At 39.9% G+C, this 18,973-nt stretch overlaps 1 protein-coding gene across 2 annotated transcripts in view; it reads right to left on the reverse strand.

Moving 5' to 3' along the window:
• The window catches only part of ASB5 (ankyrin repeat and SOCS box containing 5), a 54,196-nt gene that overhangs the window by 14,361 nt on the left and 20,862 nt on the right, over nucleotides 1–18,973 (reverse strand). The window contains exon 1 of one of the 2 annotated variants that reach the window (XM_026647892.2): nucleotides 3,074–3,189. The exons of the other annotated variant lie outside the window; for it this stretch is intronic. Coding sequence (XP_026503677.1) covers nucleotides 3,074–3,131 — 58 coding nt within the window. The 5' untranslated portion in view covers nucleotides 3,132–3,189. Of the gene's footprint in view, nucleotides 1–3,073; nucleotides 3,190–18,973 lie in introns of those variants that run through there. 2 annotated transcript variants of the gene reach the window in all.

Here is an 18,973-nt window from a genome sequence, read left to right on the forward strand (position 1 = left end):
CATTAGGAAAAAGTTCCTAACTGTCAGGGTGGTTAAACACTGGAATAAATTGCCTAGGGAGGTTGTGGAATCTCCATCTCTGGAGATATTTAAGAGTAGGTTAGATAAATGTCTATCAGGGATGGTCTAGACAGTATTTGGTCCTGCCATGCGGGCAGGGAACTGGACTCGATGACCTCTCGAGGTCCCTTCCAGTCCTAGAATCTATGAATCTATGTAGTTAAACTGAACTAATTTTCTAGTGTAGATCAAGCTTTAGCAAAGTCAAGTCCAGAAAGGACTTTGAGAAATTTCAGAGGGCTCTACCCAAGCTTAGTGAATTGGCAACATGATGACATATGAAACTGAATGTTGATAATATGCAAAGTAATACACATTAGAGGAAAAATACAAGCTGCTGATCCATCTTACTGGGTTCTAAGTTAACTGTATCAACTCAGGAAAACACTTGGGTATCAGTGTGGACTGCTCAGTTAAGATCTTGGCTTTGTCTACACTAGCACTTTTGTTGGCAAAACTTTTGTCAGTCAGGGATGTGAAAAACACCCCCCCGACCAACATAAGTTTGGACAGTGCTTTGTCAGTGGAAGATGCTCTCCCGCCGACATAGCTACTGCCGCTTTTTGGGAGTGGTTTAATTATGCCAGTGCGAGAGCGCTCTCCCACTGGCATAGAGTGGCTATACAGGAGACCTTACAGTGGCACAACTGCAGCGGTACAGCTGTGCTGCTGTAAGGTCCATAGTGTAGACATATGTGCAGTTGTAGTGGGGGGAAAAAGCCAACAAAGTATGAGGATACATAAGGAATGGAATGGAGAATAATATGAAAAATATAATGCTATTATATAAATCAATGGTGTGCAATACTTATCACTCCATCTCAAAAGGATATTGCAGCTTTGAGGGAGTTTAGTGATGTGTGATGAGAATAATTACAGCCCTGGAAAAACTTATATGAAGAGAGATTGAGATTGCTTACTTTAGAAAGAAGATGAATAAGAGGGGACACGACAGAAGCATATGAAATGAGTGGTATAGAGACGGCAGATCCAGAGTTTCTGTTTTCCTCTCATAACATGAGAGCAAGGGTGGATAATTCAAAACTGATAAAAGGAAATATTTTTTCATCCAACACATGATTAGTCTGTGGAACCCTCTGCCAAATGATAGCACTGAGTCCAAGAACTCAGCAAGATTCAAAAAGAAATTGGATTTTTAGATAGTTGGCAAGAATATTGAGTTATATTAATAAATACTAAAAAACAAAGATTTACAAGTGATATAAAGCCTCATGCTTCAGGTCTTAAATTTGTCTTGAACTCGTAGGAATTAGGAGGAGACTCCCCTATCCAACATCAACCTACTGTGGGGCTTCTTGCACCTTCTTTTGGAGTATGTGGTGCTAGCCACTGCCTGAGACAGGATGTTGGATCAGATGGACCACAGGTCTGAGCCACTGTGGCCGTTCTGATTTTCCTATTAAGACAGCCATACTCTGCTATTCATTTTGGATGATTTGCTATAATTGTTGATACATATCCTCGCTCTATATTATTTGATTTAAAGTTAAACTCATTTTGCAATTTTTATTTTTAGTGACAATAGCCAAAGAGTTAAAAAAGATGACTAGTGATTTTAGGTGCTTTAACTTTTTAGTAACCACCTTGGAGACACCTTGAAGAGTTCTGATTTTCAGAAAGTGCTGACCGTTCACCCCCTCAAACTCAAGCTCTTGTAAGGTATTTAAAATAGGGTACACAAAATCGCCATCACTTTTGAAAATCTTGGCCAATATTTTTCTTTATTTTTTATAGAATAAATAACTAGCACTAAAGTGAGTCAAGATCTCAAATAATGGTTACACCCACAAATCAGGTAGTAAGTAAAAGTTCTCTTCTTGTGACTGCAAATGATTGTGCAAGAAAAATCAGAAGCCCGCATTTAGAGGCTGCTTTCAAAAGTCTGGCCTTATATCTCCATTTAAGAAAATTCTCTACTCTCTTTTGGTGGTCTATTCCATTGCCAATTTAAGATGAAAGAAAGAAGTAAGAAGTACTGCAGTACTGTAGAAAAAAAATCAGACAAAACCGTACATTGCACAAAGCCTAAAAACATATTAAAAATCTTTTAAGAGATTTCTGATTGACTGCTGGTGCTATGGACATTTTAGATTTACAGCTGGACACAAAACAGAATATGGATATGCAGGCAGAATCTCTTTCTGCAATCCATGTTTATCCCCATCTTTGCTTCCCTCACCTCCCTCTTCACATGTGCCCTCTTGGATTGCTTAGGAGAATGCCTGCTAATGTCATTACTTCAGTGACATGTGAGAATCAAATGATACTAGATTACATTCCAAGTTCTATTTTGCACCTAGACCTTCCCTCGGTTGCTGCCCACAAGAACAGTGAAATCCAACAGCTGATGGCTTCTGCTAAACCCATTAAATATAGAGTGCTTAGTTATGTGATTGCTTCCATTATAAACAGTGTACAGATATTAAAATTACTGCAGAAATATTCTGTGCAAATTAAGTTTAGAAAAATTCTTCCACTTTCCAAGGATCTGCTTCTGCTTCCATTGAAGTCAATAGGATTTTTGTCTTTAAGTACGAGGACAGAATCAGCCTCCAAATCACTATCAGCCCAGCAAAATTGGGCCTTCCAAATAAAATATCAGAAGATATCTTTAAAAAGCAACATTCTAACTTATTTAACTTATTGCTTTCTGCTGATTTCCAGTTTTGCAATTTCTGTTATCTAGAAAGTGTTAAGAACACGAATAAATGTACTAATTCATAATGCTGTCTACGAGCAATATTAGCATATAGATCCTATTCAAAACCTGTTAATCTATCAGGTCTCTACTGTTGTGGTCTTTTTTGATGCTAAACACAAGCTACCTCTCACTATATTTAGAAACAGCACTAGTTCCAAGCCATCTGGTATATAATTTACAGGGAACAGCAGCCTACGCTGTTCTGTAAACATGAGAGAGAAATAGAGTAAAAAAGAATTCATATTATTAACAGAGAAGAACAAAGAATTATTTAAAAATTTCATACAGTACCTAAATCTCCATCTCCCCATGGCACTTCCAGCCAATTGCAATTATAAATTCTACTCATTTCTTTCAGTGTGAAAATAAAAATCCGTCCCCACTAGCTGGGGACTATTCTAAATACACTTCAGCCATGTTTGCAAGGAGATCAGCAGCTCCTTGTAATATGAACTTTCACCTCTAAAACCTATGGCGTAAACACAGTTCTGAAGGCATCAGCTTATGTGGCCACCAACTTTTTTTCTTATTAAAAAGCAGCAACTGCCATTTAATATAACTATATAAAAATGTTAACATATTGGGAATATTGTTTTCCATTGGCCCTGGTCCTGCAACCTCTACACAAGTGAAACTCCGAATGAAATCAGTGGAAACTTTGCCTGAATAAGGACTGTAGGATCAAGCATTAATTACGCATCTTTTACCTTGTGGAATGAGATGAACTTATGAATAATAAATTATTTTACAGATATCCACTCAAATCATTATAAATATATAGCCTAGTGCGTGAAGATAAAGGCAGTGATCACACAGGCTGCTTTATTATATTGAATTAGTACTTTTAAAAGCAGATAAGAAAATTGCTGCTAGTTTGTGAGCTAGCACAAGCAAATGTTGTTCTCATCAGTAAGAAAAACAGGATTTTGTCCCCCCCCGGCGATCTTCTTGCAGCTCACTACTGACTGGTAGAGGATCTTAATTATTAGGTTGTTAAATTGAATGTAGAGCTACATTTAGTATTCTTTTTCCAACTTTGAATGAACAAAGCAGGTTGACTTTTTAAGGAACCTTTTTCACATACCAAAGCTTGAAAAAAATTCAAGTTAGCCAGTGTGGCATTTTTCAAAAATTATCATTATGATTATTAGCAATCTGGTGGTACCCACAATGTGCTAGGCACTGTCCAGACACACAGGAAGGAGCATTTATAATCTAGTAATAAATTTAAGGAGAAACAAATTTATTTTTCAGTGGAATCTGCTGTAGCAAGCAATCTTGGTCTAAAATGTTAGTGAACAAAAGGTAGTTGGAGGAAAAATGGGATTTGGTTTTATGAAAAACAAGTGGCAGTTCTGAAGCCATTCAAAAGCTAATGGCAGAAGCACTATGAAATAAATCATCACTACTTGTTCTAATGTAAGGCCTGATCCAAAGCCCATTGAAATCAATGGAAGCCTGTCAATTGTCTTCAACAGGCTTTGTGTCAGGTTCTCACTTCCAGTCATTGCAGTTCAATATATTCTATTATTCTGTTTTATGGTTTATTAAAATGTGATATCTAAAACTTTCATATCTGGCTTATGGGTTCTCATATGCAGGGTTCTCATATTAAACAGGATGCTGCTTTAATGCACAAGGCATAATTTTAGCATGGAGGCCAGGAAGGTCACCGCCTATGTTTTTCTTCAAAATATTTGTTGGATTCCTCATAAAAATATTTTGCATGGTAGGGCTAGCCACGTCATTTTAAACCTTTTTTCATTTGTGGACCCCTAAAAAATTTCAAATGGAAGTGCAGACCCCTTTGGAAATCTTGGACATAGTCTGCGGAACCCCAGGGGTCCACGGATCACAGGTTGAAAACCATTCTATGGTAATGGGACAACCTTTGCAGACCTCTTAGACATAGCCATCCGTGGACTGCCAGTTGAAAACCATTGGGCTGGATCATGAATTTACCACAACCCCTGGGTAAGGGGCAGCAAGGCTCTTTCCACTCCCCATGTCTGCATGCCCACATGAATGGGAGTAGTCTTATCACTGGGGCTTTGCTCCCCACTGTGGTGTGAGCAGCCCAGATAGGACATAAGGCGGCACCAATCCCAAGCCAAGGTTTGGCTTTTAGTGCCTTCCATTAGAGTATCTCAGTCATTTTACAAGCATAGACCACAAAACTCACAATAACTTGCATTATTATACACATTTTTAAACAACAGTTAAAGAGATAGGCATAGAGAGATTAACTAGTTTGTCCAAAATCAAACCAGAGGACTGTGTCAAAGCCAAAAATAGAATACAGGTCTCCTGACCTCCAACTCTGTGCCTAAACCACCAAGACTATCCTTTCTTCCCCACCAGTACCTGCTGATTCTTCCTAGTACTGGCAAAACAATGGATTCCCCTTAATCCTGATGTAGACTATCCAGATACTCCAGATAAAATTTCCTTATCCTAACCAAACCATGTTTCTGTGTTTTGGCCTTAAGAGATTAAGACTGGATGGACAGCCTGCAACTTTCTCTGCCTCTTGCCCACTCCTCAAAGGCCACACCTAACCTGGAGAATGCAATATCCCGTCACAGAGATGGGTTGAAGTAGCAAAGTCTGTGTCTGAACTTCCCCAAACTTAAGAGATGTTTGGGTACAGGATTTTGATTTGGTTGATTTCAAAGTTTTCAGTCTGTGATCAGAGCTCATAAGATATGAAATGTCTTGCATTTGGGACTCATTAGAAAGGGGCTCATATGTGCTGCACTCCACTAGCTGAGCATTGTGGGGCAATCAGGGGATTTGCTGGGGGGAGGGCAAAATGGCCTGAGAAAGTACAGGGGAAAACAGAGGTGCAAAAGAAAGTCACAGGGATATCTTCCATGTAAAACACTTTGCTTTACCATTATTATAATTTGTAGTGATGTAATTACTAAAGGATCAGGTCACAGCCCCACTGTGCTAGGTTCAGTACAAATATAGTAAACAGCAATCCCTGCTCCAAAGAGCTTACAATCTAAAAAGTAGTCCGTCTTAGCCATAGCCATAGTGTTTAAGGCCAGAAGGGACCACCAGATCATCTGGTCTGACCTCCTGTATATCACAGGCCACCAACACCACCCAGCACCCAAACACTAACTTATCTAAAGATGGGCCAAAGAAGTAGTGTTTGGATCTCAATTAGTTTGAGCTAATGTTTGGGGTTCAGGATGAAGACCAAATTAGGGCTGTTTCAAATATGGATCTGACTGTGCTGTTCTTACAAGATGTTGGCACTGAATGGTGGAAATCTCACAAAATCAGATAATCTAGAATGGTGGAATTCTCATGAGATTAGTTATTCTTGTAAGACTTCTGCTATCTTAGTATGAAATCTCCCTAGAACTACTGTTTTTGCAAGACGCCACATTATCCAAACTGAACAAGAGAAAAGAGCCCCTTCTGCTTTTGGATCCAAACTGTTAGGCCAATGCTAAGCACTTAAAAAAAATCCCGTCCTATTATTATATAAGTGGTGTCCGTAAAGTCAGTAGAAGATAGTACAATATAAGAGCACAGAAAAGTATAAGTGGGCTATATAGTTTATTACCATGGGATAACAGTGTGATGCTGGCAGACCAGGTGCCAGCTCATACCAAAGCCGTAGGCCTCTCTGACCACTTACAAATGCATAGCTGAAAGCCAGGCTAATTCACTTGTGTACTACATAAATAAAAGTGATTGCTAAATGAATAAGAATGTATTTGGTGTTTAAACTTCATGAAAACTATTGGGATGTTACGTGCATTATTTTCACTTATCTGTATCCTGCTATAATGTAATAGCAAACATTTCCCTGTAACTAAACAACTCAGCAAATGAGAAATAAGTCTTGTATAATGCAAATGAAGAACTTTAACAGGAAAGTATTAATTCTTGTGCATTTGAAGCAAGTGGTCATTGTGTGTGATGATCAGAGATCAAAGTCTCTGAATATGCTCCTCTCTCTGCCAATCAAAGAAAGAGTCTAAGTGGGTAGTGACCCAGTCAGTTTGTTTCCTGTGAGAAGAAGCTGTAAGTATGGACTCAAGGGGAAAATTCTTCATCTCTGGACTGTTTGGAGTCTAACAGGGCAGAATAACTGAGCGAGAAGATGAAGATTCCCAGAGTTATTCTGGATAGCCCCTCAAAGACTTTTGGGAAACTGGCAGATTACTACATCTCTGCTACCATTTGAAATGATAGACTGTGACTCACCTGTACATATATTTTACCTGCTTTAACTGTTCAATAACTCTAATTTCTTTTTCTTAGATAAAAACCTTTAGATAGTTTAGTATGGAATTGGCTACCAACATTGTCTTTGATGTGAGATCTAGGATGCAACTCGACCTGAGTGAGTGATTGGTCTCTTGGGACTGTAGTAACCTGGAATATTTGTGATTTTTGGTGTAAGTGACCATTTATCACATAGTCCAGCTTGCCTGCATGGCAAGATAGACTGGAGAGTCTAAGGGGACTGACTATGACTCCATTATAAGACTATTGTGGTACTTTGGGAGTTTGCATTTGGTGCTGGGTTGGCAAAATATAAATATAGAACATACCACCAGGTTAGGGTGTCTGTCCTGAAGTAGGCACTCATGGTCATGAGCCACTCTGGACAGCGTGACAAACAGTATACAATATTTTGGGGTTATGTAGTTCAATGTTTCTTTCTACATAATTAACAAATAAAAGCTGGTATTCAGTTTATACTTGCCATTTTTTCCTTTTATCTCCTAGGAAAAGGAAAGGTGTATTGCATTTTTCAATTTGTAGAAAACAGAAGTAGTGACTATAGCAGAAACAGTGAGTTGAACTACTGTAGTCCATAAGAGATCAATGGAATCGTATTGGTGAAACTGTTAGTTGAAGTTGGTCCAATATTTTGTACTTCAGTTTGTTGGAATTAATTTACTGCAGGTTTTACTTTATTACAATTGCACCACATACATTCAAAATTACCCTTCTCAAAAATATCTTCAGCATATATTTGTGATTGAGTTTACTTATTTTATATAACTATTACATCCACAATCTATGTTAAAAATATTAAGGTTGCAAAGTCAAACAACCAAAAATTAGAAAATGCCAGATTGCCTGTGTATTTCTTAATGCAGTTCTACTGTGCATATGCATTGAGATACAGTCTTTAATTGCAGCATCACATACTGTACTATTTTTTCCACAAGAACCCTGCTTCATTCAGTGAATAAGTAGGTTTTTTTTTTTAATCCTCTACATTCAGTGTGTGGCCCCAGGTTTTATTTAACACACACCTTCCCTGAATACAGAAATATTTATTTTCTCCTGGGTGTTTCTATGGTGCTCTCCCCATAATATCCAAGTCCTTCACAATCATTATTGAATTTTACAACCCTGAGAGAATAGATGGTGTTATTTTCCCTATTGTACAGGTGGGGAAGTGAGGCAGAGAGAGATTATGGCCAAAATTGCCAAAAGTGTCCACTAATTTTAAGAGCCTCACTTGAGATACCTATGGTCTGATTTTTTTCAGAGTACTTAGTATTATGTTGCACTTTATATATTCATCACACAGCTCCAATCAGTTTCTATAGCACTTTGGCAAATCTGGACCCAGGTATATCCTACTGGGCACTCAGAAAATGAGGAACACACAGTTAGTGGCCAGCTGTGAAAATACTGCTTTAAGAGACTTGCCTAGGATTACTGTGGCAGAGGTAGGGATAGAATCCAATTCGCCAGGATGGCATTCAACATCCTTAACCATCCTTTCTCTTCCAGCAAAGCCCTTCTTCATTCTTTATGCACCTTCCAAATTCTTCAACAAATGAGGCAAGACTACAGACTACAGCCTCTTTTACTACACAGTCCTGATTTGTTTCTAGAGCACTATCCATCCTGTGCACTGAATGAAGTAAACGTCCTGTGGGGAAAATAGTATGTGATCATGTAATTAAACACTGTATTAGAATGTACATGCTCAAAGGTCTCAAATTAATGTTGTACAGGCAACCTTAAAACTGGCATTCCTAATTTATGAGTGCTTGGCTTTGCAACCTTAACGTATTTTTAACATAGTGTTTTTTTTTTTAATGTAATCTATTTTTTAAAACCCTGGAAAATAAAGAAATTCCATCCTGTGGAAGCATACTGACCCCCAGCTTGGGTCATTAGTAGGATTGGGACCTTTAGATCCACAGTACAGACCTTAAGCTAATGGAGTCACTGCTAGCAATATGGTAGTAGTAGGCTGTTATCTTCTATGCAGACCAGTCATTGGAGACACTTTGCCTGTGTATTTCAAAGCTACACCTCTACCCCGCTATAACGCGACTCGATATAACATGGGTTTGCATATAGCGCGGTAGCAGCAGGGCTCCGACCGCACTTTAAAGGGCCCCGGGCTCCAGCTGCTGCGGGGAGCCCCGGGCCCTTTAAATCACCGCCGCAGCCCTGCCGCCCCTACCCTGGGGCTGCGGCAGCAGGGCTCCGCCGGCGATTTAAAGGGCCCGGGCTCCCCGCAGCGGCCGGAGCCCGGAGCACTTTAAATCACCGCTGGAGACCTGCCGCCCATACCCCGATATATCGGGGTTTCAGCTATAACGCGGTAGGGATTTTTGGCTCCCCACGACCGCATTATATCGGGGTAGAGGTGTATTTGCTGATAGCAGAGACAAGTTGAGACTGAAGACTCCTAGGTTCAATTTCAGGTTCTGGAAGGGAGTGTGGACTCATGGTTATAGACCCTTCGGCCCCAGCCCCCATCTGTCTCTGTATCCCTCTCCTCCTATCCATCCTCCCATTGTGGCTCCTGCCCCCTTATCGGTTTGCTCCTATCCAATCCCCACCCTGACTCCCTCCCCTTCTGTTCCTATATACTCCACATCTCCTGGATCCTGTCCCTCTCCCCCACTGCATCTATATACTACCCTGCCCCCTGGACTCTGCTCCTATCCAAACAACTCCACTGGCTCCTGTCCCCCTCTTCTTCTGCTTCCACCCAACCTCTGGCTCTTGCAAACTCTCCTTCTGCCCAATTCCTCACCCCTATGAATTCCACTGTGGTTGCATCTTCCTTCTCTTCCTCACTACCTGGGCACCAGCAAAAGAGTAACAAAGGGCAGTGGTCCTGCTCTCAGTTCCAGTGTCCATTCTACAGTGGCCTAGAGAAGCAATTGTTGGGAAAGTCATGCTCGGCCCCTGTAACCCTAGGCTGGAGCATTCACTCTATGGAGATGGCACATGCACAGTCCCTCATATGAACTGTGAGGGGATGGATCATGCTCAGTGTAAATTAAATCTTCAGAATATTTAGCTGCCAAACTATAACTAGTGTCTACTGAGCATGTGCAAACTGCAATTTTTCAAAGACTTATAACTTGGCCAAGTTGGGTGAATTTTCACAGTGATTGCAAAAGGTACACCCTCCCATGCCAAACTTTAAGTCTCCGCTCCAAACCATGAGGGCAACTAAATTGTTGTGAAATTTTTTTATAAAATATATTTTTGCTAACCTCATTCTTAATCTTCTGAACCATTTTAGCTGAAATTTTCATAAATAAGTCACCTTGAGGCAGATGCCCAGCATGGGAAATTTCAGCCCAAATGGTTAAAGTTTGGCAAAGTTATGAGCAACTGAAACAGGGTTTCATAATGGCAAGTGTCAGACAACCTTAAGTAAAAGCATCCTTACCAGCTCTACTTGGTGGGAGATAAATCTGTGTATAATCTGTGGCAGCATTATGAGATGTAATAAATAAATGGATGTTTTTCTGATGTGTTTGTGACAGACACGGAAATATCCTGGACAAATCTTATTGAATTAAGTTAAAGATGTCATGCTGTCTGGAGTGGCTCATAACTGTGAGTGCCTGTCTCAGGGCAGACTGTCAGAAAACAAAAGCAGCCACCCAAAACTGGTGGTAAATTATAATATTAGATTTCACGAAGCCAGTAACAAATGTGAACACCTGAATCACTATACCAGTCTTACCAAGGAGTCACAGACAGTCCCCATAGCCTCTCCAGCATATCTTGCCACCCAAACAAACTGAACTAAGTGATAATGGTCATATAAACCAAAAAATCACACCACATCAGGTTTCTTCCAGTTTCAAGACACCAATCACCTACCCCTGATCAACTGATACTCCAGATCTTATACCAGAGACAACGCTGGCTGCCAATTCTATAGTAAACTTATAGGATAAGTTTATTAGCTAAGAAAAAAGAATGAGAGTTATTGAGAGGTTAAAGCACGTAAAATATAATAACAGGTGAGTCAAAGTTTGTAAGTCCAAAATGATAGCAGAGATGTGGTAATTTGCAAGTTTCCCAAAAGTTTTCTCAGGGCTACCCAGAATAATTACGGGGATCTCAGTTTTCTTGTTCAGTTATTCTACCCATTAGAATCCAAATAGTTCAGAGATAAAGGATCTCTCTTTGAATCAGTACTTATAGCTTCTTTTCATAGACAACAATCTGACAAGTGTCTGTACCGACACAATGGCCAATTGATTTGAATTCATTTGCATTCAATGAGTTATTTAGTCACAGGGATATCCATAATTTAAATGCCTGCCATTATAATAGGAATAGATAAGTAAAAACAATACAAGTAACATTCCATTAGTTTTCGTGATGTTCTAATACACTTTGATCTAGGGTTATTTAATTACTAGGCATGCATCATATAAATGTAATGTAATAGTAAACAACAGGATATAGATCGGCGAAAACAATACAAGTAACATCTCCTTTGATCTCTATTAACACACAAGTAAATTAGCCTGAACATATTCTAATACATTTAACTTCTTTGATATTCACACACAAGTGAATTAGCCTATGGGTCTGGCCTGAGCTGGTCTGTCAGTGTCATAAAAACTATCTTAGGACTATCTTAGGTCATTGTATTAAAATGCAAGTGTTTAAGTATTATCATGGGATCATTCAATGCCATGTAATGGCAGATAGCTAAAAAGTGACAAGTTCTACCAATGCTAGAAGTCTAAATAATAAGATGGATGAAGTAGAGTGCCTTGTATTAAATGAGGATATTGATATAATAGGCATCACAGAAACTTGGTGGAATGAGGATAATCAATGGGACATAGTAATACCAGGGTTCAAAATATATTGGAAGGACACAACAGGTCATGCTGGTGGGGGAGTGGCACTATATATGAAAGAAAGCATAGAATCAAATGAAGTAAAAATCTTAAATGAACCAAACTGTACCAAGAGGTGAATATAGCTGGACCGCTTGGTAATAGGGACCATAATATAATTAAATTTAACATCCCTGTGGTGGGGAAAACACCACAGCAGCCCAACACTGTAGCATTTAATTTCAGAAAGGTGAACTACACAAAAATGAGGAAGTTACTTAAACAGAAATTAAAAAGTACAGCGCCAAAAGTGAAATCCCAGCAAGCTGCATGGAAACTTTTTAAGGACACCATAATAGAGACTCAACTTAAATGTATACCCCCAAATAAAAAAAACAGTAAGAGAACCCAAAAACTGCCACCGTGGCTAAACAACAAAGTAAAAGAAGCAATGAGAGGCAGGAAGGCATCCTTTAAAAAGTGGAAGTTAAATCCTAGTGTGGAAAATAAAAAGGAGCATAAACTCTGGCAAATGAAGTGTAAAAATATAATTAGGAAGGCCAAAACAGAATTTGAAGAACAGCTAGCCAAAGATTCAAAAAGTAATAGCAACAATTTTTTTAAGTACATCAGAAGCTGGAAGCCTGCTAAACAACCAGTGGGGCCACTGGACGATCGAGATGCTAAAGGAGCACTCAAGGACAATAAGGCCATTGCGGAGAAACTAAATGAATTCTTTGCATCAGTCTTCATGGCTGAGGATGTGAGGGAGATTCCCAAACCTGAGCCATTCTTTTTAGGTGAGAAATCTGAGAAACTGTCCCAGACTGAGGTGTCATTAGAGGAGGTTTTGGAACAAATTGATAAACTAAACAGTAATAAGTCACCAGGAACAGATGGTATTCACCCAAGAGTTCTGAAGGTACTCAAATGTGAAATTGCAGAACTACTAACTGTAGTCTGTAACCCAGGGGTGAAAGTAACTTAAAGGACTTACTGGTACTCCGGAGTCCTTAGGAGGGGCGGGGCCTCAACCGGAAGAGGTATGGCCTCTACCGGAAGAGGCAGGGCCTTTAAATACCCGGGTGCTTTAAATCAGGATTTAAAGGGCTCGGGGCTGTGGTAGCAGCAGCTGGGAGCCCCGGGCCCTTTAAATCACCCCCGGAGCTACCAGCTGCAGAGGTGGCTGGGAGCCCCGGGGTTGATTTAAAGGGCCCAGGTCTCCAGCTGCTACTACTGCAGTGGAACCCCAGGCACTTTAAATCACCATCAGAGGGGGCCCCGGCCTCTGGCGGAGCTTTAAAGGGCCCAGAGCTCCGCTGCAGTAGTGGCAGCCGGGAGCCCCTGGCCCTTTAAATCACCGCCAGAGCCCCGCAGCTGCTCCCCCAGGGCTCCAGCAGCGGGGCTTGGGTGGCGATTTAAAGGGCCCCAGAGGGTAGCAGCAGTGGGATCCCTGAGTCCTTTAAATCGCCACCCGAGCCGTGCTGCCAGAGTCCCAGGGTAGCAGTGGCAGCCGGGGGCTCGGGTGGTGATTTAAAGGGCCCGGGGCTCCGGCTGCCGCTACCACCCCGGGCCCTTTAAATCGTCCCCAGAGCCCTGCTGCCGGAGCCCTGGGGTAGTGGCGGTGCTCCGGCGGCAAGTTAAAGGGCCCGGGGTTGTAGCAGTGGCCAAGCCCCCGGCCCTTTAAATCGCCGCCGGAGCCCCGCCGCCACTACCCCAGGACTCCGGGGATGATTTAAAGGGCCCGGGGTGGTAGCTGCAGCAAGCGCCCCGGGTCCTTTATATCGCCGCCCGAGCCCCCAGCTGCCGCTGCTACCCTGGGACTCTGGCAGCGCTGCTACCCTGGGATTCTGGGGCGTACCGGCTTACTTTCACTTCTGCTGCAACCTATCATTTAAATCAGTTTCTGTACCAAATGACTGGAGGATAGCTAATGTGACGCCAATTTTTAAAAAGGGCTCCAGAGGTGATCCCGGCAATTACATGCCGGTAAACCTGACTTTAGTACCGGGCAAACTGTTTGAAACTATCGTAAAGAACACAAATAGTCAGACACATAGATGAACATAATTTGTTGGGGAAGAGTCAACATGTTTTTTGTAAAGGGAAATCATGCCTCACCAATGTACTAGAATTCTTTGAGGGGGTCAACAAGCATGTGGACAAGGGGGAACCAGTTGATATAGTGTACTTAGATTTTCAGAAAGCCTTTGACAAGGTCCCTCACCAAAGGCTCTTAAGCAAAGTAAGCTGTCATGGGATAAGAGGAAAGTCCTCTCATGGATTGGTAACTGGTTAAAAGATAGGAAACAAAGGATGGGAATAAATGGTCAGTTTTCAGAATGGAGAGAGGTAAATAGTGGTGTCCCCCAGGGATCTGTACTGGGACCAGTCCTATTCAACATATTCATAAATGGTCTGGAAAAAGGGGTTAACAGTGAGGTGGCAAAATTTGCAGATGATACAAAACTACTCAAGATAGTTAAGTCCCAGACAGACTGTGAAGAGCTACAAAAAGATCTCTCAAAACTGGGTGACTGGGCAAAAAAATGGCAGATGAAATTCAATGTAGATAAATGCAAAGTAATACACATTGGAAAACATAATCCCAGCTATACATATAAAATGATGGGGTCTAAATTAACTGTTAACACTCAAGAAAAAGATGTTGGAGTCACTGTGGCTAGTTCTCTGAAAACATCCATTCAATGTGCAGCGTCAGTCAAAAAAGCGAACAGAATGTTGGGAATCATTAAGAAAGGGATAGATAATAAAACAGAAAATATCATATTGTCTCTATATAAATCCATGGTGCATCCACATCTTGAATACTGCGTGCAGATGTGGTTGCCCCATCTGAAAAAAGATACATTGGAATTGGAACAGGTTCAGAAAAGGGCAACAAAAATGATTAGGGGTATGGAACGACTTCTGTATGAGGAGAGATTAATAAGACTGGGACTTTTCACCTTGGAAAAGAGACAACTAAGGGGGGGTATGATAGGTCTATAAAATCATGACTGGTGCAGAGAAACTAAATAAGGAAGTGTTATTTACACCTCATAACACAAGAACTTCTCATAACCCAAAACACATTTCACCAAATTAAATTAATAGGCAGCAGGTTTAAAACAAACAAAAGGAAGTATTTCTTCACAGAATGCACAGTCAACTTGTGGATCTCTTTGCCAGAGGGTGTTGTGAAGGCCAAGACTATAATAGGGTTAAAAAAAGAACAAGATAAATTCATGGAGGATAGTACCATCAATGGCTTTTAGCCAGGATAGGCATAGATGGTGTCCCTAACCTCTGTTTGTCAGAAGCTGAGATTGGGAGACGGGGAATGAATCACTTGATGATTTCCTGTTCTGTTCATTAGCTCTGGGGTACCTGGCATTGGCCACTGTCGGGAGACAGGATACTGGGCTAGATGGACCTTTCGGCTGACCCAGTATGGCCGTTCTTATGTTATGTTCTTATGATGGTATGTAACTTCTTTTAAGAGAGAGGCAGGACTAATGTAAACACTAGGAAGTATTATGTGCTTCAAAAGACTCTTTAAAATAGTGGAGCAAAGAAGACTGAACTTTCAGTTGAGTGGGGTTCCTAGGAAATACTTTGGAAGAAGGGAATGGAAATTACTCACTTTCTGAGCCATCCTTTTGAAGCTGCTCCTTGAAGAGAAACCTAATTGTCTGGCTGATTACCTATTCATAATCTCTTCAAAGGCGCAAACTGGATACAGGAAGGATACAGTAACTCATGGGGTAGCTAGTCCTGAGAGAAAGCTGTTATGAACTGGTGACCACAGGAAAAATCCCTAATCACCAACCAAAGCCCTTCTTGGAGTTAGAGGGTGGTCTCTGGTTATGTTATTCACATACAAGTAGGTTCTTTTGTTGTTTTTACTGTTTTCTGTCTAATGCTTTTGCCTTTAAGAATAAAAGTGCTCACTTAGGAAGACCTGTGTGGTAACTTATAACTGTTGGGAATTATACCATTATTAGTCTCTGAAGAGAAAGCATAATGCAGATGCAGGCCATGCAGGCAGTGTGCCTTGCTGGAGGATGTCACGATATAGTCGGAGGCCTGTGCAACCTGAAAACACTCTGGTCAAGAGGCAGAGAAATGCAGATCTCTGACTCTACCCCAGAGAGGTGATGGCTGAGGAGCCTATAGTGGGTGCCCTTGTTGAACTATAGAGGGGGAATACAGGTACATTTGCCCTGAATTGCCCTGACAGTGTTTATATACCTTGGTCCAAACTATCTATCAGGAACATTGAATTCCCTTTTCCAGGTTTCTATATATAAAATAAAATAAAATAAAATAAAATAATGGAGATATCCTATCTCCTAGAACTGGAAGGGACCTTGAAAGGTCATCAAGTCCAGCCCCCTGCCTTCACTAGCAGGACCAAGTACTGATTTTGCCCCAGGTCCCTAAGTGGCCTCCTCAAGGATTGAGCTCACAATGCTGGGTTTAGCAGGCCAGTGCTCAAACCACTGAGCTATCCCTCCCCCCACCAATGGGCATATTATTAGTAAATACTTATTAATTATTATTATTATTTATTTTATTTATTTATTAGTATGCTGTTGATCTTAAATAAATTAGAAAGCTTTCTTTAGTATTTAGGGAAAGTATAGTAGCTGCTACTTTTATTCTTGAATATATCTTAATTCTCAATATCGACAGTAGTGAAGGTTATCACCATAACACTATTTTAAGTATTCTTCTTACCTTTTGCTCCACTTCACAACTAATATATATATATATATATATATATATCCCAAATGTATTTGATATCCCTTTCAAGGTGTAAATTAACTGTGAATACTTTCCATTTTCCTTTTGTGTCCTTTTTCTCCATTTTTTAACGTATTCTGTTCTATCAAACACTTGCTGATTTTTTTCTAAAATCAACACTGCTAAATTTTGATGTCCTTATTCTCCTTTTTTACCTCACTTTGATCCTAATTAGAGTATTATTACTATTTTAAAAAAATATTCTACCATGTTTATGCCTCCAATCATATATGTCAGTCCAGGAACTCTCTGATAAGTGTTTTATTTTTCTAATTTCTGCTTTAACTATCATGTAACAAAGCAGTTCTATAATATTCCCATCATGTCCTGAAGCTTATTGTTTAAAATATCCCTTCTTAAAATGTTCCAGTGTATGTCCAGGTAATTTTAAATGCCTCTACATTCTATTTTTTTCTTTTCACAATTTTTCTTTTAATTTTAGTATTCAGCATCTTGTTACCTTTGAACAGACAATCTGTGGCAAATTCCTAAAATTAACATACTCTCTTCGGTATCTTTAATCTCCAAAGTGTTCTATCTTTTAGTTACTCCAAGCCTCTCTTTACATGTAGTTACTTATCCCTTTACATTATCTGATCTCTTGTAAACAGTCAGACCCTCAGCATTTAGTTACATTGACTTTTACTTCCCTGCTACAATTTGCATTAAGCCTTGAACACCTGCACCACAAATAAGGCAGATAAACAAGAAAACATACGGTGGATGAGTTTACAACATTTCAAAATGTACAATCAAAAATTATAGCTGCATTATCTCTGTAGAAACTCATGCAAGTGTAATACACTACTAGTAATTAATATAAGCATGCCTTTACATTACAAATCTGATTACTGAAAAAATTCAGTTTAAAGTTAGTATGCTGCAAAACTCGGTCAACTTGGTATACTTTAGTGCACTGTCAGCTTGTGAAATGGCTGCTATACTAACCTTGGCTGGTCAGAATACCCCAGCAAGCTTTTCGTTTTGCAGGACACTCCCCTATACTTTCTAGGCTTCTTTTTAGGAGATTCTGGTTAGTGCAGCTCCTCTGAGTAGCAGTACTTGTGATCATAATTTGATATTTTTTTCTCCAGCAAAGTCTGTGTATCATTAGTGCAGGTGCTCTAGTCAGAGGAACATCCACTGATGGATTTGTAGCTACTTTTCCCCCCCTTCAGATTTTCACAAAGGATCTTGTTGTATTTACTGTAGAAGGCTACAACACTGAAGTGCACAGTGGGGGAAGGGAAAGATAGCTCTAGCATTTTCTATTTTTAAAATGGAGAAAGAATCAGCTTAGCTACAGGATGAACCTCAACTATTTACATGATTTAAATAGAAAGAAGATGTTCCTTTTTTTTTTAGTTAGACCAGAAAAGCAACTGATTCTTAAAACACAACACAGTTCATGCTTTAATATGAGGTTTGCATACTCAAAATAGAAAAAAATTATGAGTATCTTAATAAAAAAAATATGGTTCTGATAAATGACAGCCTAAAACAGTGAACCCACCTCCCTCGTAATAATACTGCCTTATGACTGGCTTCAGTCACCTACAGCTCTGCAGTTGGTAAAGAATTTACTTAGAACTTGGGAATTATCCAACTAGTGCAACACTAATTGTGTATGTAGAGCACAGTATTGTACTGACGTGAACTAGAAAACACTTCCTGCATAAACAAATGCTTTCATATGGCAGCAGAAACAGTGTAATTGATTATTTTGCAGGTTGTATCCAGATATGAAAGTAAGGTTGTAATCATTTCAAGGAGTCCTGAGTCACTAGTTTTTGACAACAGGGTAAATAGTAACAAGGACAACAAACTTGGAGCAAGACTACTTTATAGGTACTGGCTTGTAATACTGGAAACAAATCTGCATGGACAAGCAAAAGGACGCAACTGATCCCTAATAAAACGACAGCATGGATTAACTAGAGTAGTGCTCTTATTACAGTAGTAATATGTTGACATGCTGTTTAAAAAAAAAACACTTTTCTCACGGTCTTGTTTTATTAATGTACAGACTAACCCATTCATCAACACTTTTAAAATAACACTACTACTTTGCATTAATATTCTGTCTTTTATCTGGGAATCTCAAGGTACTTTACAAATATTAATTAATTAAGCCTCAAAACACCCCTGAGATGTTGGAATTATACCCATTTTACACATATATTCACAGAAATAAAAATAATCAAGCAAGTTAGCACATCACAGTTCTATATCAAATGTAGAAACATAAGATCATATCCAAATTAAAGTATATGTG

The sequence above is a fragment of the Terrapene carolina genome, unplaced genomic scaffold, assembly GCF_002925995.2.
Source record: "Terrapene carolina triunguis isolate 2854851 unplaced genomic scaffold, T_m_triunguis-2.0 Scaffold66, whole genome shotgun sequence".
In the NCBI taxonomy this organism is placed as follows: domain Eukaryota; kingdom Metazoa; phylum Chordata; order Testudines; family Emydidae; genus Terrapene; species Terrapene triunguis.